At 34.7% G+C, this 23,628-nt stretch overlaps 1 protein-coding gene across 3 annotated transcripts in view; it reads right to left on the reverse strand.

Annotated features, from left to right (window-relative positions):
- Positions 1–23,628, reverse strand: part of CCSER1 (coiled-coil serine rich protein 1) — a 1,472,832-nt gene that overhangs the window by 609,567 nt on the left and 839,637 nt on the right. The window contains exon 10 of one of the 3 annotated variants that reach the window (XM_066232460.1): positions 6,825–8,710. The exons of the other annotated variants lie outside the window; for them this stretch is intronic. Within the exon in view, the coding sequence (XP_066088557.1) occupies positions 8,651–8,710 (60 nt within the window). The 3' untranslated portion in view covers positions 6,825–8,650. Of the gene's footprint in view, positions 1–6,824; positions 8,711–23,628 lie in introns of those variants that run through there. 3 annotated transcript variants of the gene reach the window in all.

The following is a 23,628-nucleotide window of genomic DNA, read 5'->3' on the forward strand; positions in this document are numbered from 1 at the left end:
AAGTAACTGTCCAATTTTCCCAACACCATGTGTTAAAGAGACTGTCTTTACTCCATTGTATGCTCTTACCTCCTTTGTCAAATATCAATTGTCCTTAAGGTGTGAGTTTATTTCTGGGTTCTCTGAACCATTCTATTGATCTGTATGCCTGTTCTTCTGCCTGTACTAAGCTGTTTTGAGTACAATGGCCTTGTAGTATAACTTGATGTTAGGAACTGTGATACCACCCAGTTTATTATTCTTCTTCAAGATTGCTGAGGCTACTCGTTTTTTTTGGTTCCATATAACTTTTTGAAATATTTGTTCATATCTTTGAAGTATGCCATTGGTGTTTTAATAGAAACTGCATTGAATTTATAGATTGCTTTGGGTAATATAGACATTTTAATTATGTTTATTCTTCCTATCCACTTGTTTGTAACTTCCTTGATTTCTTTTATCAATGTTTTATAGTTTTCTGAATACAAGTCTTTAACCACCTTGGTTAAATTTACTCATAGGTACTTTTTTTTGTTGTTGTTTGCAATAGTGAAGGGGACTGTTTTCTTAATTTCTCTTTCAGACAGTTCATTGTTGGTGTATAAAAATGACACTATTTTCTGCATATTTATTTTATATCTTGCCATCTTGCTGAGTTCATTTATCAGGTCAGTAGTTTTTAACTGAGTTTTCTATGTACAGTATCATGTCATCAGCAAATGATAATTTTCCTTCTTTTTCAATTTGGATGTCTTTTAATTCTTCTTCTTGTCTGGTTGTTGTGGCTAGGACTTCCAGAACTATGCTGAATAAGAGTGCTGAAAGAGGGCAACCTTGCCTTGTTCCTGATCTTAAGGGGATTGCTTTTAATTTTTGCCCATTGAATATGATTGATGTTGGCTGTGGGTTTGTCATAGATGGCCTTTATCATGTTGAGATATGATCTCTGTATGCCCACTCTGTTGAGAATTTTGATCATAAATGGATGCTAGATTTTATCAAATATTTTTTCTGTGTCTATCAATATTGTCTTGTGATTATTCTCCTTCCTTTTGTTTATGTGATAAATTACATTGATTGATTTGCAAATATTGTACCAGCCTCGCCTCCCCAAAATAAGTCCCACTTGATCATGATGAATGATTTTTTTCATGTATTGCTGGATCCGGTTTGCTAATAGTTTGTTGAGAATTTCAGAATCTAAATTCATGAGGTATATTGTCCTACAGTTTTTTTTTTCTTTTAGTGTTTTTGTCTGGTTTTGGAATTTGGATTTCGCCTCATAAAAGGAGCTTGGAAGTCTTCCCTCCTCTTGAAATTTTTGAAATAGCTTGAAAAGTATAGGAGTTGTTCTTTGAATATTTGGTAGAATTCAACTGTTAAGCTATCTGGCTCAGTCTGTTTAGGTTTTCTGATTCTTCCAGATTGATTTTTGAAAGATTTTATGTTTCCACGAATCTGGTCATTTCATCTAGGTTGTCTAATTTTTTGGCATACAATTCTTCATATTATTTTCTTACAATCCTTTGTATTTCTGCTGTGTCAGTTGTTACTTCTCCACTCTCATTTCTAATTTTATTTGAGCCCTCTCTCTTTTTTTTCTAGGTGAGTCTGGTTAAAGGTTCATCTATCTTTTTACCTTTGCTCTGATCTTTATTATTTCTTCCCTTCTATTTCCTCTGGGCTTTACTTCCTGTTCTTTTTCTAGTTCTTTTAGATGCAGGGTTAAGTTGTTTATTTGAGCTTTTTCTTTCTTCTTAAGGTATGCCTGTAATGCTATGAGCTTCTCTCTCAGGACTGCTTTTGCTATATCCCATAAATTTTGAGATGTTGTATGTTTATTTTCATTCCTTTCAAAGAAATTTTTTATTTCTTCCTTGATCTCATTGTTAACGCATTCATTATTTAATAACATGCTATTTACTCTCCAAGTGTTTGAATGTATTTCAGTTTTGCTATGGTAGTTGATTTCTAGTTTTATGCCATTGTAATGATCAGAGAAGATGTTTTATATGATTTCAATCTTCTTAAATATATTGAGACTCATTTTGTGTCTTAACATGTGGTCTATCCTAGAGAATGTACCATGAGCATTTGAAAAGAATGTATATTCTGCTGCTTTAGGGTAAAAGGTTCTCAAGATATCTATTAAATCTAGTTGATCTAGTGTGTCCTTTAAGGCTGTTGTTTCTTTGTTAATTTTTTTTTCTTGAGGATCTACCTAGTGATGTTAGTGGGGTATTAAAATCCCCTAATATTATATAGTATTGCTGTTCATCTCGCCCTTTATATCCATCAAAGTTTGCTTTATGTGTTTAGGTGCTCCTATATTCGGCACATAGACATTTATAATGGTTATATCTTCCTGTTGGATTGCACCCTTTATTATTATGTAGTAACTTCTTTATCCTTTACTATAGTCATTGTTTTAAAGTCTATTTTGTCAGATATTAGTATTGGTACTCCAGCTTTTATTTTCATTTCTGTTTGCATGAAATATTTTTTTTCCATCCATTCACTTTCAGTCTATGTGTATCTTTTGTTTTGAGATGGGTCTCTTGTAGATACCATATGTACAGGTCCTGTTTTCTTATCCATGCAGCTAACCTATGTCTTGATTGCAGCATTGAATCCATTTGCATTTAAGGTTATTTTTTATAAGTAGTTGTTTACTGTCATTTTGTTCTTTAAATTTGCATTCTTATTTTTCTAGATCCCCCCCCTTTCTGTTTACAGCAGGCCCCTTAAGATTTTTTGCAGCATTGGTTTGGTTTTAATGAATTCCTTGTTTTTTGTTTGTTTGCTTTTTTGTTGCTTTTTTTTTAATCTGGGAAGCCTTTTATTTCTCCTTCAATTTAAAAAATTGCCTTACTGAATATAGAAGTCTTGGTTGTAGGCTCTTGTTTTGCATTACTTTGAATCTTTCTTTCTATTCCCTTTTGTCCTCAAGTGTTTCTGTTGAAAAGTCAGATGTCATCCTTATGGGATGGGGGCTCCTTTGTAGGTAATTGACTGCATTTCTCTTGCAGCTTTTAGTATTCTTTCGTCATCTCTTCACTTTGGTATAATTATGATGGGTCTTTGTATAGGCTTCTTTGGGTTCCTCTGTAATGGGACTCTCTGTGCTTCTTGAACTTGTGTGATATTTTTCCTTCATCAAATTAGGGAAATTTATACCTATGATTTCTTCAATCAGTTCTCTATTAGTTATTCTTTCTCATCTCCCTCAGGAACCGCTATGATGTGGATATTGTTTCTCTTTTCTTTTTGCTGCTCTGCTTCCATTTATCTTGTTCTCTAAATTGCTGATTCATTCCTCTGCTTTATCCAGCCTGCTGTTAATTCCTTTAGTGTAGTCTTCATTTCTGATATAATATTTGTCATTGCTGTCTGTTTCATTTTATGATTTCAATATCCTTTTTGTCATTTGCTATCTATTTAGGTGCTCATTATGTCCATCCATTGCTGCTCTAAGATCTTTGAGCATCCTAACAATCATTATTTTAAACTTTCTATTCAGTATCTTGGTTATTTTTTTTCTCATTCAGTTATTTTTCTGGGGATTTCTCTTGTTGATTCATGTGGATTGCATTTCCCTGTCTTGCCATTTTGTCTGTGTAAAGACTTCTCTTTTGGGTGTGCTGTTTGTATAGCTAGCTGAGTGTAGGGTTGGTGTTGTCTGCCTCCAGCTTCTAGTTGTGTTGTTTCTAGATCATCTTTGGGTTGGTATTAACTGTTGTTTGTAATCTGCTGTGGACTACTTGTCTGTGGCTACTGTTCTTTTTGCTATTTGTGTCACCATTTTCTATGCCTTAGCTGGGTCTGTTGTGAGAAGCTCTTCCTAAAGATACCACTCAAAAAAGGGTTATTAGGTCCTGACCTGATACTCTCCATATCTGGCATGCTAGCCCTGGACCTCTCTTGTCTGAACCTGGCACAGACCAGTGTGGGTCACTGCCTATGACAAGCCTTTAGCAACCTTCTTGGAGCTACAGGCAATCAAGAATTTGTGCCTGCCTCTGCTGGTCCAGGTGCCATTGTAAATATCAGCTGCACTCCTAGGCTGATTTTTATCTTCTCTTGGCCAGTGGATGTGGAGTCTGTGTTCCTGAGATGTGCTCTGCGCACCGGCCCATCGCCACCACCTCCTCCGGTGCTTGGGTACAGGCACCACTGCCATTGTGTGGGCATGCAGGTCACTGCAGCCACCCCTGCAGCCAGACCTGTTTGCACGTATGTACTCAGCATCATGGGGTGCGATGCATCTCAGGCCTCAGCACACAAAACCTGTGTCCCTGAAGCACCCCCTGCTTCTAAGTGACTCTTTGCTCTGACTGGAGCAGGAGAGCCTCCAGTGGGTGAGGCAATTGCTTCCCCTTGCTGACTTTGCTTCTTCCAGAAAAAATGGCCACTTTAGATTTGTGGAGTGACTCAGCACAGGGGTTAGGGTGGCCATCCCCCACAGTGTCTCTCCCTGTGCCTTTGAGATTACACTCTCCTCTCACAACTCTAGTCCTCTCAGCTCTTCATTCTGCCAGAGCCCTGGGTAATTGGCTGCAAACTAGGTTTTCTACATGGTCTTTAAGACGGAGCCTGGTTCTGAGAGGTCTGTTTCTTCCTCGCAAACAGTAATGCAGCTCTTTTTGCAGCTAAACACTGCCTGTATACCTCTTCTAGTCTTTGGGGCTCTAGGCTGTGGCTCTTGTTTTGGGGCTGAGAACTCAAAATCTCTGGGTAACCCACCCCACTGAGAGAGTCCCTCTGGGCAGCCCTTTCCACATCTCTGCCCTTCCTACCTGTCTCATTGTGGTTTCCTTGGTGATCCTTGGTTCTAGATTCTTCTTAGTTTAGTCCAAAGTTGGTTTTTCAAGGTGACTGTTCTTAATTTCAGTTGTAATCCACTTTGGTTCTGGGAGGTGTGAGCTGGAACATCCGCTTACTCTGTTGCCAATTTGTCTCCTAGCTTATTTATTGATAAATGAAGTTGACTGTTCTTTCAAGTTCACTCTGCTGTTCTTAGTGAAAAATAATCTTTTATTTAAGGTCAGAAGTCCTGCCAGCCATATGAAGAAGAAACTTCTATAAAGAACCTGAGTCAAGGCAATCCATTTTTTCATTCTAGCTGATTATATTCAAAACATGTTAGTTTTTAAGTCTTCCAGATTGTTCATCAAAGTTTAAGCTAATGGATAGTTTTCTTTAAAAGATGCAGGAAGACTTCCTTAATTTCTTCAGTCTTAAATTAAAAACAGAAAACAAACAAACAAACAAAATATAAGTTATAGAGGGGAAGTATAGCAATATTGATTTTCATCCATCAGAATTCACTCAGGATTGATCTGTCATTCTTCCCAGAAATCAGGAAGCTCTTTCCCTTTCTTCCTTATAAAGTTCTTCCTCCTTATCAAGTCCCTTTATAAAACAAAAGAACTTAAAAATGAGGGTTTCTTCATTTCATACGTGTGTGTGTGTCCATGTGTATGTATGTAATTTGACCAAAATGTTTATAAATTAAAGATGTGATGAACAGTTTTCAGTTTCAAAAAAGTCTTTTAAAACAACCATATATCATAAGTCGAACCAAGAAGGATAAGTTGCTTATATTTAAAAAATGATATGTAAATAAAATATTTAACATGTATATATTTCAGAGCACTAAAAATTACATTTTCAGAATGGATTAAAATAAAAATACAATATATATATATTAATAATTGTTAAAATATCTAGCAAGAGTGTCCATGGTTTCTAAGTTTGTCTCTATATTTAAATAAACAATTCTAAATATCATAAAATTATTTCCTTATCTCATATATTATATACATCTTAGACAGACACCAACATAGTAAATCTTCATCATCAAAATTATCTCTAGTCTATAATGCAGATTTTTTTTTTTTTTGTATTTTTCTGAAGCTGGAAACAGGGAGAGACAGTCAGACAGTCTCCCGCATGCGCCCGACCAGAATCCACCCAGCACTCCCACCAGGGGGCGATGCTCTGCCCACCAGGGGGTGATGCTCTGCCCCTCCCGGGCATGGCTCTTCTGCGACCAGAGCCACTCTAGCGCCTGGGGCAGAGGCCAAGGAGCCATCCCCATCGCCCGGGCCATCTTTGCTCCAATGAAGCCTCGGCTGCAGGAGGGGAAGAGAGAGACAGAGAGGAAGGAGAGGGGGAGGGGTGGAGAAGCAAATGGGCACTTCTCCTGTATGCCCTGGCCGGGAATCGAACCCGGGACTTCTGCACGCCAGGCCGACGCTCTACCACTGAGCCAACCAGCCAGGGCTATATGCAGATTTTAGAGAAATTCGGTCTTTAATAATATATAACACATATTCAAGTATCATATTTGCATACACAATACATGCAACATTTGTATTGAGTTTTGCATTTATGCAATACACCAGCATTTTGAAATCAGGGAAAGAAAACAAATTCCTAACTTTTGACCTAGAACACATGAGCAAAATCTATCACTCTGACACATACTAGAAAATTTATATGAACTTGAGAAAGTCACTCACCCTCTTCAAATTTTATTTTTCTTATATGGAAAATGAATATAATTAAGCTTGTCTATCTCTTAATTTTAATTATTGACTATCAGTGTATTTCAGACAAACATGCCGACATAATGGTAAAGCATAATGGTTTCTTTCATCAATAAATATGATACTACACCATTTCCAACAGTCAGATAAACTTTGCTGCTTCATTCTTCTTCTTTGGGGAATAATTATCAACATTAGTTTTATTACACCCTGGAATATAGTACAGTAATTACAAAGGTTCTTATACATTTTTTAAAGAACAATAACAACACCTCCATGTTCATCCTTATTTTTATTTCACTTTTAATATAATCAAATAAATACAAAACATTTTATAGTTAAATGGACATAATATAATGAACACTGTGAGAAATCTAAATATATTTCTAGATGAAAGTAAAATTCACCTGTAAGTTACATATTTGCTGATATACTGTATATTCAGTGCAAGTACCAGTGAAAATAAAAAAATTAAAAAGAAGAAAGAAAGAAAGAAAAAAAGGAAGGAAGGAAGGAAGGAAGGAAGGAAGGAAGGAAGGAAGGAAGGAAGGAAAGAAGGAAAGAAAGAAAGAGAGAAAGAAAGAAAGAGAGAGAGAAAGAAAGAAAGAGAAAGAAAGAAAGAAAGAAAAGGGTAAGAGCAAGCAGTACTGAACTGTCTTACTGGTGTTAGAGAGAAATCATAATTGTGTACCATTAGAGGCTTTTACTTTATTATTATTATCTTTTAGTCTGCATTGACAGCTTTCCCTACATTGCTTTCTTTATTGATTTAATCTAGATGTTAAAACAATTTTTTTCTTTTACATGTTAGTCAAAATATCTTTAATTGAATTCTTTCCTCTTCAAAATGATATTGACCATTCAAGTTGATAAAAAAAATCAATACCAATGGAGTGCTTTATTGTAGGTGACAGAGTTTCTTACATTATCTATATTATAACGTTTAAAATAAAAGACAATAAAAAGACATAAGAAGAGGATATAATTAACTCTAAAAATGTTAGAGAAACAGAGATTTTTGTATTTGAATCATAAAAGGGTGCTTTAAGCAGCAAAGTCAACATGGAGACATACATTTTTTATGTAAATAAATATATTTATAATGTTAATATTGTGGGTTAAACCCAATACTTGATCATGCACATTATATGCTACATAATAATTTAAATAACTTAAGAAATTTATAACATGTTTCTGAATGCTACAACCCTTAACCATGAATATTTTATTGCTTCTCTACAAAATAGAGGACTCAGTGAAAACAGCTTCCTTCTCCTTAGCTCTGTTCTATTTCCCTATACCCTGCCCACAACACTAAGGCATAGTCCAGGCTCTGTCACTTATCCTTGCAATTAAGCAGAATGTTCAAGAGTGCCTTGTTAATTCCTAGACATTTAATAATTAAAGCAAACTATTATAGAAAGTCAATATATAGGAACAAACCAAAATCAGGTCATGATGTTGAGTCCACGAGATGCAATTTCATTTATGATACATTCAAGTAACTTCCCTCAATATAAGGTCCAGATCCAAAAATCTTTCTTCACTTGTTTAGCGATATACAGTAAATAGTTTTGACTTTCTGTAGTTAGAATAAGACTGTTCATTATTTATTCCATTTGAAGACATACTCTCTCATCTTTTTATCTCAATGCAAGAAAAGATGGAGATAATTTAGTTCTTCAGTGAAACTGTCCCACTAGGACCAGAAAAACTAGAAGCATTGTTTTCAAACTTACCCAATGTGCATAGAATATGTGATGAAATTAAATGAAAGCTATAACTACAGGGACATATTATATGAATGAGAAACTTGAACAAAAAATATGTACTGCCAAGTGGAATATTATATTCTAGAATAGTTGTACATAGAGATAATTTTTTAAATAAAAGTCTATTTCTGTTTCAAATACAATAAGAGTAAAAAAGAAATATGTTAGTTAAAACTTCCATTAACATTTTATGTGATTTTGTACAAATGCAAAATGTGTGAAATACTTGAAATAGAAACATTTCTATCTTACATACTCTGAGAAGTAGTTAACATATGGAATAATGAAAAAATTATCAACATTTAATATGTCACCTATACATTCCTTATGGTCAATTAATGATTTAACCTAGGTTGAAATATGTACTGGTTTAATTAAACCTTCAGTGCATGTAGGATTCCACAGGGCCTTGAAAAGAAGAAAACAAAAATAAATAAATGAATGACATAAAATTAGTAAAACAAAATGAAATGAAATTTAATATGAACATACAAAATGCTTTAACACAAATAAAAAGAAAACATATACCAACATAAAACTGTTCTAGTTATGATTTTCTAAGTCAAAATTGCTATAAAAACTTACTAAAATATTTATATTAGGGATGCGTACAGGCTTCTAACATCCAATTAAATATGCTTTATTATTAAACATAGCATGAAAGAGGGATGATTGATGGTTCTATAGAATCAAAAATAACAGTTTTACTCAACTCTCTGCTTTGTAATCATCAAGAAAAAACTTTAGAAAAATTAATTTAGTAATATGTATGTCTAACATGGCTCTCCTAATATTGTAAACCATATTCAGTTACAATCCAAGGTCCTAAACACAAAGCTCCAACAGAATTTTGTTAAATTTCAGCAATTATTATTTTTAAACTTCTATATTTTCTTGTAGTTTTAAGTGACAGAAAACTAAAACATTTAAGTCTTTCATCTTAAAAAGAAACCCTCCATTGTTCAGATAATATGGATAAAAAAATATAGAACCCAAGAAGTAAAAGATGTGGTACCTGCCCCCAAGGAATGTAGAATTTTGTTGGAGAGAGACAAATAGAGAAAAGATGAGCCACACTACAAGATGATATGTTATGTATGAATATGTAGGAAATACCTGAACATATATGCATATTTATACATATTTATCAATATGCATTGAGAACTGATAATATATAATACTGACAACTACAAGGTGGTAGGTTATATAGGATTGATAACTGCTGAAGAAGTTCTATGATATGAGGGATCGCTTCCAGTTTGGGTGGTCAAATCAAGGATATGAGATTGGAGCTTGGACCAAAATGAGATATTTTTAAAAAATAATGCTTTTTTTTTCATTCCAGATAATGTTATCAGTTAAAATGGTTTAAAACAACAAAATAAGCAAACCAAAACATTAAACATCAGAGACAAGCTTTAGTAATTTATGTTGGAGCAATTTAAGTGGAAGAAAATTTTTAAGTTTAGAAAAAGAAGGAGCTAAAATTACATAAATAGAGAAAAGTATAATTTTAGCAGCTATCGATGATGGTTTAAGGAATGTGAATTTTGTCATTTAAGCCTTCTGAGCCATTAAAAGAAAGTTTTAAATACAACACAATGTAATGTGGGTGTGGGTTTTTTTTGCTTTATTTTTGTAAATTTATATGTGGCACTATACAGATTAGTATGCATAGAACCAGTGAGTAGGAATAAAAGACCAAACCAATGTAAAGAGTCCTAAAACAGCAAGCAGTATTAGAAGGTAATTATTCTTCAAAATGTGATTTCCCCTGTGAAGACACTGGTTCCAGTTTTGTTAACAGTTGACCCATTCTTCTTACAGCTCAAGGGCAACATCCTCAAAAAGGTCTTTCCTGATGAGTCTTTTCTATGCACAAGGTCTTCTCCTCCTCTGATTCATCTCTTAATTTCAACTCTCTGCTTATTTTCTTCATAGACCTTATCACTGTGAAATTCTCTGTGTAGCTCTATCATTTATAATTTATTGTCTGTTTTCATCCACTAGAATATGAAGTTTATGAAGGGAGGGAACTTATCTAACACTCATTGCAGCAATCTCAATGCCTGGAGTACCCTTATTTTTTAAATGGCTGTCTAAATCAAAAGGGTAAAATAGCTCATAGCAAAAGTAACCATAGGGCTATAACTGTACATTATATATAGGCACAGATTTGTTTTTCAATCAAACATGATTATTAAAAGAAGTCTGCAGAATTATTAAGACTATCAAACATTTAAAAGATGTGCAGTGTTCAGTACCAGCTCCCCAAATGCTTGTTGAACCAATAGGAAAAGACAAAGGGAATATGTTTTATATTTTATGTATTTAAGAATTTGGAATTCTGCTTTGCCCAAATTGGAGGTGGCCCCCTAGTGGCCTGACCCATATCACCAATCTAAACTTAAGTCATCCCATGTGCGTGGGCAACACTTCACTGTTTAGAAAACCTAACATACCCAATCACAACCCTTCAACTCAGCTTTAGCTAGTTCAGTTTACCCGAGGAAATGGGACCTGCCAGTCTTACCAGGGAACTTCATAATCCCTTTTATGTTGTTGTTTCTAATGCTCTATCAAACTTGTTTTTTGTTCAAAATTCCTCAGGGGGAATGCTCCATTGCTTGGCAGGCACTGAACTCCACTATCAATAGATTGTTTTTCCTTGAGTGAAGGATATCAAAGTCATTACCAGATTGCATACATTTGTCATTTGACAGAAGGGGACAAGGATAGAATTTGAAGAAACCTTCTAAAGATTCTGGGTGTAGCTTCCAGACAGAGGGGAAGGCACCCAGACAACCCTTTAGGTTTGCTGCCTCTCCAGGATCTCCCGTAAACTTTTCTCTGATGGAGCTCCCCTTATTCTGCATTCTAAGCTCTTAGAGACTGTCTGTCCTAATCCTTCCTACTAGAAAAATTGGGCTGTAAGAGAATCCAGATTTTTTACAAAGTGAAAATCAGGGTGTGAGAAACTCTACATTTTCAGTGTGGAAGTGAGTGTGGAAGACTCCAGACTTTACCAAAATGAGGCCTACAGGTCACAGGAACTGTGCAAAGTCACCCAGAAACAGCAAATCTGCTTGAATTAGATAAAGCTATTTCAACAAGGGAAAATAAAGGATACCTCTCAATCTGAAGAAAGCAGGGAAACACCTCATGAGTCTCCTGCTTTTTTTATGATAAAAGAAATAAGGTGCAAACAACTGCCCATTCTTAAAATATTGGCAGTAAATAACCAAAGATAATTTAGAATCACTGTGGCCATTTGAGGGCTCTTTTTACCTAGACAAAGTTATATATTGATACTGATAAAGAGACCTTGAAAGTAGAGGCTCAAATACTAATAAAAAAAATGGGATACTTTCTTTGATTGGTATGCTCATGTGTAAGCTTCTGAAAAAAAAAATCGTGTCTCCCAAAAATTCATTGCTAAAAGCCCCCCAAGCAGTTAAAAAAACAGAAATCTAAAAAATCAGAAAACACACGCCACATAGTGACTCTAGTCTTGACTATACCTCATCCTCTCACTTCTCTTTCTAACTACCCTGAGATTCTCAGATTCTCAAATGACCATTGGAGCTCCCTTTCTATTCTGAAGATCTTATCATCATTCAGTTCCCTTTTAAAACCCAACCAATGAAAAATCTTAAAGACAAGGACACCCTAAATTCATCCCACAAACCAAAACACTTTTACATCATGGTCCAAGATTAAACTATAAATCATAGTAAAAGTCTTCCCTAAACCAAAGGAGGATCCTGAAAAATTAACCGAGAAATTTAGAGTCATGATTAATGTACTCCCTAACCTGTCCCAATTAATATACATTTGAGCGGTCTACAAAAATGGTTAGAGAGGCAGGCTGGATGAAACCTAAAGAGAAACATATCAGAAGCTTAAGCTACTGCCAGAGATGCTAGATGAGCTCATAAAATGGCTCAAGAGTTTTAAAGGGCTATTCCCAGGGTATTTCCACAAAGAACAAATTGGACTCATTCAATCTTATAAACAAAAATGGATGAATTAGAGCAGATTTTAGAACTAGATTTGAATCTATTTTGGAGACACTCAGGTTTTACTGAAATAACTTCCTCAGATCAATTTGCCCTCACAGCCCTCTTGATGAGCGGCCTCTTCCCAGATCTTTCCAGTATGACCGGCATAATAAACCAGAATGGGAAATCATGAATATTGATGAAGTTTGTATTCTGGCTGAACATTTTGAATGTAGTTTAGAATTAGAAAAGAAAAGCCACCAAACTCATGGCCCTCCAGCTTCAAGGACCTCAGCCAACTAATCAGCCACGTATCGTTTTAAACTTCAAGGGACCCGACTTAAAGAATCCTCACCCTGAGGCCTATGTCACATCTCTAAACAGACAGGATATTGGAAATGAAACTGTCCCCAAAGAAACATATGCTGACTCCATCTTCCACACTTCCAAAACAACCTCAATGATGGGCTCCTAAGGAAATAGACAAAAGCTACTTTTGTAGTCCCTCTAAATAAACACAGTGAAATAGAAATAAAAATAAACTAAGAAACACATCCAGTTTTAGTAGATACAGGAGTGAACTTACCTACTTTAAACCCCACCTTTTTAAAACAATCACTTTCCAAGTGAAAAGCAATATAAAATAGTAAGCACTTTAAATATAACATGAGGAGACAACCCATCAATTTCACTTTCAATGGAGAAATTACCCTTTAATTCTCTGACCAACCCAGAATTACCATATTTCCTAATGTATAAGATGCTCTCTGTATAAGATGCACCTTAATTTTGGGGCCTGAAATTTGGAAAAAAAAAAGTGTATTACATAAAGTTACTGAACTCAAGTTTTATTCTTCATAAAATTTATACAATTCTTCATTACTATCAATACTTCAGTGCATTAACTTGTCCTCATCTGTGTCTGATGACGAATCACTGTCTTCATACATTGCCTCGACCTCAGTTCTATCTATGGCATTAAAAATGCCACGACCACTATATAAGATATACCCAGTTTTTAGACTCCAAATTTTTCAAAAATGGGTGCATCTTATACATGGTGAAATATGGTATGTGCCTTAAAATTTGCAGTAGACAATATTGAAGATGAGTCATCCTATGAGAGTCAGGCTTATCTGAAGTTCCTTTGGCTTTCTGGAAACTTCAATTTACAGAGAGGGGAGAATCAAGAGTGCTGAACCCATAAAAATCCAAACAGACTATACCAAAACTTTGCCTCCATTGGCTCAATATCCATTACAACCAGAAGCTATGTAAGGGTTTCCCGCCACTACCCCCCACTCCCGCTCCTCCTCCCTGTCAACCCTTTAATTTTCCCAAGAGTTATTTGTCCTTTGTACCAACCAGCCATTGTAACACTCACATTCTCCCCATTAAAAAGCTTAAGGGGCAAGATTTACGAGTTTTCCAAGACCTAAGGGCAAGAAATAAAATTGTGATTACTCATTTTCTGAACCAAATCCAAACACCTTATTATCAGAGGTGCTAACAAACCCTAAATAATTCACAGGGTAAACTTATGTTCAGCTTTCTTTAGCAACCCTATGGTCCCAAATAAACAATAGTTGTTTGCCTTTATATGGAAAAATTGGCAATATACTTGGACTGTGATGCCTCAGGGATTTACTGAAGCTCACACCAATTTTTCCCCAAGTTCTCTATCAAGAGCTAAGCACCCTATAACTGCTGTAGGGGTCCTCATTTTTACAGTATGTGGTGATCTATAGCTATGTTCTCCCACTCTGCAAGTCTCTTAATTAGACTCAAAATACAATGTGGGGCAAAAATAGGTTTACAGCTGTGATGACACAAAACACAAAGTTTATTCTTGTATTATTATAATATTTATTAATTATTGTATTATTTTCCATACAACCAACTGTAAACCTACTTTTGTCCCACTCCGTATTTACTCTAATAGTTGGTAAACGGAGGTCATAAGGCCTCAAAGGAAAAGCTTCAGTTTTGCAAACAGATTGTTCAAGGTTTATGACATGACTTAAGCATTCTGGAGATTTCACTCTCCAAAGTGTATGCAATTAATATAAAACTTTCCAAAATTTACCACAAAAACAAACAAACATACAAAACCTCAGAGGGTCTTAGGCCTGGCAGCATATTGCCAGCTTTGGGTTCCAAATGATCTTGACAGCTTCCCCTTGTCATGGACCCACTAAAACCAGAACACCAGAACTACCATGAAAAGATAAACATAAACAGGCATTTAGTGACCTTAATACAGCCTTCCTAAAATCCCTGGCATTGGGCCTACATAGCTATGACCAGTCTTTCACCTTATTCCTTCATGAAAAGAATAATCAGGTTTTATGAGTTTTAACTCAAGACCAAGGTGAAACAATGAGACCTACTACATTTTATAGCATGCAGTTAGACTCAGAAGCTAGAGCTTACCCAAACTATTTAAAAAAGGTTGCAGCTATAGCTAAATTAGTAGAAGTCTCACCCTATGTGACCTTAGGAAATTATGTTTATGTCCAAACACCTTATGCTATTCAGAATCTTCTAAACTATACTCCAACTCAACATCTTTTCTCAAGTAGACTCTTAATTTATGACCTACTTTAATCTCTATTTAGCATACTCTTAAATGCAACCTTAATCTGGCTACTTTACTTCCTTTAGCAGGTAAGGGAGATGAATGTGCCTATGAGACAGTTCTTTTCCAATTAGTTTCCCATGTCTAGATTTAAAGCATATATTTGCATATAACCCAGATTTGATTCTATATAGGGACAGGTCCTACACAAAAGTAAGCAGAGAAAATGTTGACTTGTTTATGCGGTCACTACTGAATGAGTAAATTGAATGCAGACCTTTTCTACACTGTAATTTAGGACAATGTGCAGAATTATTTTCCTTGACCAGAACATGCATAGTCATCAAGAAACACCAGGAAACACTGACACTCATAGCCACTATGCCTTTGATACATGGTTTTGGAATGTTATAAAAACAAAGAGGATTTATATCTTCAAGCAGCAGTTCTATTAAAAATAGGTATAGGCCCTGGCTTGTGGCTCAATGGATAGAGTGTATGGATGTCCCAGGTTCCATTCCTGGTAAGGGCACATAAGAGAAGTGACCATCGCTTCTCTCCCCCTCCTCTCCCACTTTTCTCCCTCATCACCTCCCACAGACAGTGGCTTGATTGGTTTGAGTATGGCCCCGGGTGCTGAGGATAGCTACACTGGAGCACATCAGCCTCAGGTGCTAAAAATAATAGCTCTGGACTTAAGCACTAGCCCCAGATGGGGTTGTCAGGTGGATCCTGGTTGGGGCGCATGCAGCAGTCTGCTTTACTATCTCCCCTCCTCTCACCTAAAAAAACAAAAGGTACAAGTAGAAGAATTTCTTTCTGCCATTTTACTTCTGTCTAAAATTTAATATAATTAAGATTACTTACACTAAAGGAACTAAATCCAAGTATCAGGGAAACATACTGGCAAGTTTTCATGCAAAGCCACTGTACCCCAGGACTGATGAAATCCACTACATACTTCAAAGGTCTATTTGTTTTCTAACTCAACTCCTCACATCACAAGTCATTATTTCAAAACAAACTACTTCCCTTCCAGGAGATCAACAACACTGGAAAACAAATGGTTGTAAATCCACTGAGAACTCCAAGTTCTGAAGAGTCAGGAAGGCCACCTGTTTCTCCCAGAATCCCTCAAGATGCCCTTACTCCATACCTTATATTGCATGACACATCAAAAAACAGAAAAAATAATGCAATGCAAATTAAGAGAAGATATTGGTGGGAAATTGTCATAAGACTGAAGCTAAAGTATTTAATAGGCTTCAGGCCTGCCAAACCCATAATCCTGGTAAACCATCCAAGTTTACCAACTCAACCTCTGCTGAAACCATTTGAATATGTGCAACTGGAAGTCACTCAACTGCACTGGCACAAGGCTATCAATATGTACTCATTATAGTTTGTTTTTTTCTGGATGGATAAGTTGGGGCCTTCCCTTGTAGAAAGATCAATGCCTTTCTGTTGCAGAAAACAAACAAAATTCTTTTTAGAACATGTTATTCCAACTTGAGATTATAGCAAGAGAAATTTCCAGTGACTAGACAAACTGAATAGGCCCTCAATAATACTCCCCATATGAGGTGGTATTGCCATTGTCCCAACCACATCTTCAATCATCAGAAAAAGTTGAAAGCCAAAGCATGCTCAACTTAAATGATCAAAACATTCAGAGTCCATAAAATTTCCATGGCCTAATAATCTATATTTAGCCCTATTTACTGTAAGGAGCACATCAAATAGAAAACACAAATTAATTACTTATGAAACTATCACAGGGAGACTCATGTCCCTTATGGTCAAACTTCATATTGATACTTCTCTCTTTTATCCTGAAATGGTACAATACTGAAAATTTCTAATTTATTACACCAAAGTATATTTCCAACTGGCTGAGGAACTTTTTCCAACACAGATTCCATTATTTTTCTCCCTTGCAACCTGAAACTTGTGTCTCATAGAAGAGATATATATATATACAAGAAAGAGAGAAAGAAAGAAAGAAAGAAAGAAAGAAAGAAAGAAAGAAAGAAAGAAAGAAAGAAAGAAGAAAGAAGAAAGAAAGAAAAAAGAAAGAAAGAAATAGAGAAGGAAAGAAAGAAAGAGAGAGAAGGAAAGAAAGAAAATCAGTCTCTGTACCTCAGTGTAAGGGACCCTACCAAGTTCTCCTCACTACCAACACAGCCACCCGGCTTCATGATATTGAATTCTGGTTCCACATCTCTCAAAAGAAGAGGGCACTCCCAATTCTTGGGCTTGTACTCCCACTGCTAGCCTTCATCTCAAGTAGATTATTTCCACCTTAGATGTCAAGTCATAACTTGATACTTTAACATCAAACATAAAACCTTTCTTGTTTTTCCTCCTTCTTACCTTTACATTGACAATCACATGGAAAAATACCGTAATGCTGTCAGCCACACCTCCACCAGGACACTACTAAGAGGAGATATTCTTTCAGACTACAGGATTTGTCATCAATAACTAATTTGTTCATGATGTTAAATACATCCCAGTACTTCCCTGTGACCATTTTTCTTCCATTCCAAAAGTCACCATAAACTACAATTGACTCCCTTTTGAAGTTACTTACAAAGTCTCACGTTTACAGTCAGAACAACCTGTGCCTTGCTTTATTTAACCTCTCACTTGTCATAACTCTACAAGCTCAGACAGACAGGAATATCTTTAAAAGAACTCTCACCACTACATTGTTAGAATTATCTAAATAGTCATAGATCAGCGGTTCTCAACCTGTGGGTTGCGACCCCGGAGTGGGTAGAACAACCAAAACACAGGGGTCACCTAAAGCCATCGGAAATACATATTTTATTTAAAAATGTATTGCGACCCACAGGTTGAGAACCCCTGTCATAGATCCTAGCCTAGAACTGAAAATTTTTCTATAAGCTCCTGCCTCTACAAAATGTTTCATATTTTATTTTAGAATAGAAAATTATCTTTCCAAATGCAATGAAACCTAACTTATCTATGCTTAATTGGGCAAATAAAAATTCTCAGCCAATGAATCAATTAATAACATTACTTTAATGGGAGTAGTAGGTTTGTTTTGTTTGTAGCGATTTTAAGTAAAAAAATTTTCTTCTTGAGTCTATCTATGAATGCTCCCATGGTTGACACTTAATCAGAGAGTGCCATTTGCCTTATCAAACAATACTCCTAACACTGCACAATCAAACTAAGACTTCTCCGTGGTCAAGTCCCCTCAGTTGCCATTATTGAACCAAACAGGAGGCATTCATGATTCAAGAATCATTTCCTTTGACAGATCCCTACTCCCCTGGCAAGTTGTAAGTACAAATGAGGTTATGATCAGTAACCTCTCCTTAATTCTTGAAGATATTGCAGAATCTACTGCTAAAGCAATAACTGCCCAACAAATATCCTAGACCCTCTGAGTACAGTTGTTCTTGATAGTAGGGCAGCCCTTGATTATCTTTCAGCTGAAAGAGAGAGGTGTCTGCTCTGTGGCCAACACCACCTGCAGCACTTGGATTAATACTTCTGGGAAAGCTGAGACTCAGTTACATAAGATCACAGAAGAAGCCATTTGGTTTAAGAAAGTTACTCCTTCAATGGAGTCTTTCTTTGATCAATTTAATCATAGTTTGTTTGGATTATGGGGACTGTGGCTTCAGAGTGCCCTCCAAATGTTACATATTATCCTGTTCATAGTTCTTATAGTTGTCTTCCTGGTGTGCTGTACTTTCAAAAAAGGCTTTAAACGTATGCATGCAGTTACTGGCAATGGAAAAATAATCTCCCTTTGCCTAGAATACTAGAAAAGGGGTGAATGAAATGGTCAACTCAGGAATAGAAACCTTACTATCCTAACCTATGAATTCCAGGCTGAGATACAACCTGATTCCAACATCCACAAAAAAACAATATCTCAAAATAACACTATTACCTTATATTTTGACTAGTACTCTAAGTACGGCTGACAGTATTAGTCACAAAGGGGCAAATGACAAAGGAAATTTGTATATCTGAATCTATAAAATAAAGGTTTCCCCGGTGGCCTAAGCCACCTCACAAATCTAAACCTAAGTCAGCCCACACTTATGGGAAACACCTTGCTATTTAGGAAACCTAACATACACCAACCACAATCCTTCACCTCAGCATTAGCTAGTTTAATTTGCACTAGAAAACTGGGTCTATAACCTGTTAGCCTTACTGGGAAATCTGACCTTATAGCTAAGCATGCCCTATTTCACACTGCTTCTTTTAATGCTCTATTAACTTGCTTTTGTCCAAAATGCCTAGGTAGTATTTTCCCTGCTTGTGCGGCGCTACACTCCACCATCCATGGGTGGTTTTCCCTTGAATAAAGGGCATGCAACCCAATACTAAATTGTAATGTTTGTCATTTGACAAGTGTATTGTAAGCCTCTTGACATTCATATTTTTAATAAAACTCTAATCCAGATCCATCTTTTATTATTCTAGAAAATGTTAGTAAAATGAAGGAAAAAATATAATAGGTTGAATATATTGAGACACAAAATTCACTAAAATATATAATATTAACATTTCTCTTAGCATAGAAGTTTATAATACTCTTGGACTTGTTATATAGTGAGGACAAAAGTCCCAATATTTCTCTGTTATTTTTGGCTGGTAGAACACAGAAAGGACAACAAGGAAATATTAAAGCTCAACTAATGAGAAAAAAATGGTTCCCTGTGACTACTTTGTAGACAACAATAAGTTGAAAAATACAATTCTTTTTTATGATTAACTACTTTAGAAATATAGTAAATTAAAAATAGCAGTCACAATTAGATAGTCCTGATCTTTAAAATATAATGAAGTCAATATATTATCTTTTTTTTTTTTTTTTTTTTTTGAGAAGAGGGGAGATAGTGAGACACACTCCAGCATGCATTCCGACTGGGATCCACCCAGCAACCCCTGTTCAGGGCTGATGCTTGAATCAACCAAGCTATCCTTAGCACCTGAGGCTGACACACTTGGACCAACCAAGCTACCCTCAGTGCCTGGAGCTGATGCTTGGACCAATCAAGCCACTGGCTGCTGGAGGGGAAGAAAGAGAGAAGGGAGAAAGAAGCAGATGTTTGCTTCTCCTCTGTGCCTCATCTGGAATCAAAACCAGGACATCCATAAACTGGGCTGATGTGCTATCTCTAAGCTAGCTGGTCAGGGCTCAATATGATGTCAAATTAGAAAAAACAAACAAACCAATATTGAACATTTACTTTTAATAATTATATTTTAGAAGAAAAGTGCCTTGACTTTTGTGTGTCCTCAAAATTGTTCAAGTTATTTTATTTTGTATGAAAGTAGGACTTGAAATTAATTGAAATTAAATATGACATACAAACATAATTTCATATTATTATGGCAGTGTTGAGGAGTTTGCTTTTTTAAATAATATATTTCTACACTGAAATGACAAAGATTATTATTATAAAGGTACTTCATGCTTTCTAATAGTTGTCCTTATTCACATTTTTTTCAAATACCCTTCAAACACCTGTTGCACTAAACTGCCTAACCCAAGATTTAGTCCTGTACTATGCATCGCAAGCATTTAAATGCCATTTAAATCTTGCTTCCAATTAAAAAATAAAATAAAATAGCTAATTCCTTCACTGGAAAAACTTCTAAGCGTGTCAAAAAATAGAAAAACTAGTACAATTAACATCTATATAGTTATCACATAAACTCAGTAATTATAAGTTGCCATAGTTGCTTTTTGTTTCTTTTCTCTCCTCATGTGTGCATGCATACACACACACACACACAATTATATATAAACATTACATTTGTCATTATGTCTCTTTAGTCTGTCTAATAATGATAATTTACCAACTTTTTAATAGCACTTTCTTTTTTAAGGATACAGGTCAGTTGTTTCAGAATACTGCTTCTTTGGGATTTGTTTGATTGTTGACTTGTGGTGGTGTTTAATGTATCCATCTATTTCCAGTGTTTACTGTATACTGAAAGTTAGGTATATACACTTAAATTGCTCCAGGTTAGATGTTCCTAACTATTGCTTTATACTCTTTCAGTGAAAAGAGCTAAAATATATATTTTAGTAAATTATAAATCCATATTAATAATTTCTATTTGAATATTTTATTACAGGTATTTTTAATTTTTTTCTTTTCATAATTATATTTCTTTTCTGTCATCCTGAAATATTTTGGGTACTAATAAAGTTCAATTGAATTATTAGTTGAATCTTACACCATACATAAATAGCTTCAAAATTATTATTATAGTACCAATATAATTTTACTATGAGCTAAGTTTTACATTTTTTTGTACTTTTCTTTTTCCTTGGACACTAGCTTAATAAAAATGTACAACCAGAGTAAAGATTCCAAATCACTTAAAAAAAATGTTATCCCTGTGGTTATGATACAAATTTGATGTATGATTAAATTTATATATTTATTTTACTTATTTATTTTTATTTAAAAAATAAACTTAATGGAGTGACATTGATCCATTACCTCATTACCATAACCCAAAGAACCCTTCTCCAAGGGACATTGTATTGTATTAAAATTGTCAAAAATTAATGACAAAGAATCTTCAAGGCAGCCAGGGAAAAGAAAGTAACATATAAAAGAAAGCCCATCAGGTTATAATCAGATTTTTCAGCAGAAACTCTTCAAGTCAGAAGATAGTAGACCCAAATATTCAAAGTACTGAAAGAGAGGAATAAGAAAAATATATCCATCAAATTTATCCTTTAAAAATGAATGTGAAATACTTTTCCAGTTATATAGGAGTTTATCTATTTCAAGTGGATTTTAATAATTTAGTTTTTTTCTATGAAAACTGTACTCAAAATTTATACTCAAAAATTTTAATCTATTGTCATCCCTTTTGCACTCTTCTATTCTTTTCTCTTGCCTCCCCTATGAGTAAACATTTTACCATTGTTTTTTCTGTTATTTGCACATATATAAAATATTACAAAAATTAACTACACAACAGTATCACACCTTGATTGTTTCACTTATTAATGTTGTCTAGAGATTATGCCATATCAGAACGTTGAGGTCCCCCATCCTTTTGGAGGCCTTTACAGTCTTCCATTTTGTGAATAGTACCCACTATCAAACCACCCCTATTGATGGACTTTTGTGTTGTTCTTCATTGTTAGCTCTTACAAATAAAGCCCACTAAGGAAAACCTTACAGAGACACTATTTTGTATATATAAATGTACATGTTCAAGGTAGATTTGTAGAGTTAGCATTGCTGAGTGTAGAAAAAAAAATGATATAAAATTTTGTTAGATTTTCCAAAAGTTTCTTTTATAGAGCATTATACCATATGACAATGTTGTTCTTAAAAAGGCAAAAAAAAATTTTAATCTAAAAAAACTTTTCATGTTCATGACTGAATAATATTTAGTCATTTAAGTATGAAATAAAAACTTATATTACAGTAAAATAATATTCATTATATTTGAAATGTTAAAGATATATGTAAATACATATTCATGTACATATATTTACAGATAATAATTCAGTGCTTATATGTTTAACCTACTAAAAATCAAGATGGAGAAATATCCTTTTAAAAATGCAGAAAATAACATGCACAACTAGTAACTTTTGTATATGTTTATGATTTATGTTAAGTTCCTTTTAGTTTTATATTGCTTAAGGCCTAAAAGTAAGTGATTATTGATGTTCTCCCAAAGAAGAATAATCTTTTCACACTCAATTAGAGTTTGTAGCAACTTTCTAATAATATAAAAAAGCTTCTTAATAACATTTCTGAAACAATATTAAGTGTTTCTTAAACTCTGAAAAGTTGAAAAATAACCCCACTATATTCCCAATTCTATTAGTCTTTTATTAGGCTTAAAAATAACTCCTCAACTATTAGGTTATACTTCTATAATGTAAGAAAATGATAAACTTGCTTAAAATACCTTTCTTTTGAAAAGTACTCTACATTAGACTACACCTTTAACAAATTTTTCTTTCATTTGATGGATTAAATCTAAATCTATAAATTCATTTTGAAGTACAAAACTTTTAAAATAATGACAAATTTAAAGTAATCCTAATATGTAAATAACTTTGAATCTTTAAGCATTCTAAATTTTAAATTATACTATTTTCAGTATAATTTCTCTACAGTAATTCAACTTAATAAATTTAAAGTAATAATTATCATCTTAATAATGTGGTGTCACATAAAGCGGTGGTCCCCAATCCCCGGCCCACAGACCGGTACCGGTCCATGGACCATTTGGTATAGGTCTGCAGAGAAAGAATAAATAACTTATATTATTTCCGTTTTATTAATATTAAAGTCTGAACAATGTTTTATTTTTTAAAAATGACCAGATTCCCTCTGTTACATCTGTCTAAGACTCACTCTTGATGCTTGTCTTGGTCACGTGATACATTTATCCGTCCCACCCTAAAGGCCGGTCAGTGAAAATATTTTCTGACATTAAACCGGTCCGTGGCCCAAAAAAGGTTGGAGACCACTGACATAAAGGTATCATTTCCTGGTCTTACTTTTTACAGAGCACGAGGTTAAAGCTAAACATGGCTCTCATTTAGAAATTTCCTGTAATGCAATATCGTGAAAATTTCCATTATATCGCCTGTTTGGTATGAAGCAAAACATTTATAAAACTTTTTTATCTTTACCTCTTTATACTTATTTATTATGAAAATACTTTACATCTTTATTTTGAAATACTGTTAAAGAGAACAC

This window comes from Saccopteryx bilineata, chromosome 5 (genome assembly GCF_036850765.1).
Source record: "Saccopteryx bilineata isolate mSacBil1 chromosome 5, mSacBil1_pri_phased_curated, whole genome shotgun sequence".
NCBI classification, from domain to species: Eukaryota; Metazoa; Chordata; class Mammalia; order Chiroptera; family Emballonuridae; genus Saccopteryx; species Saccopteryx bilineata.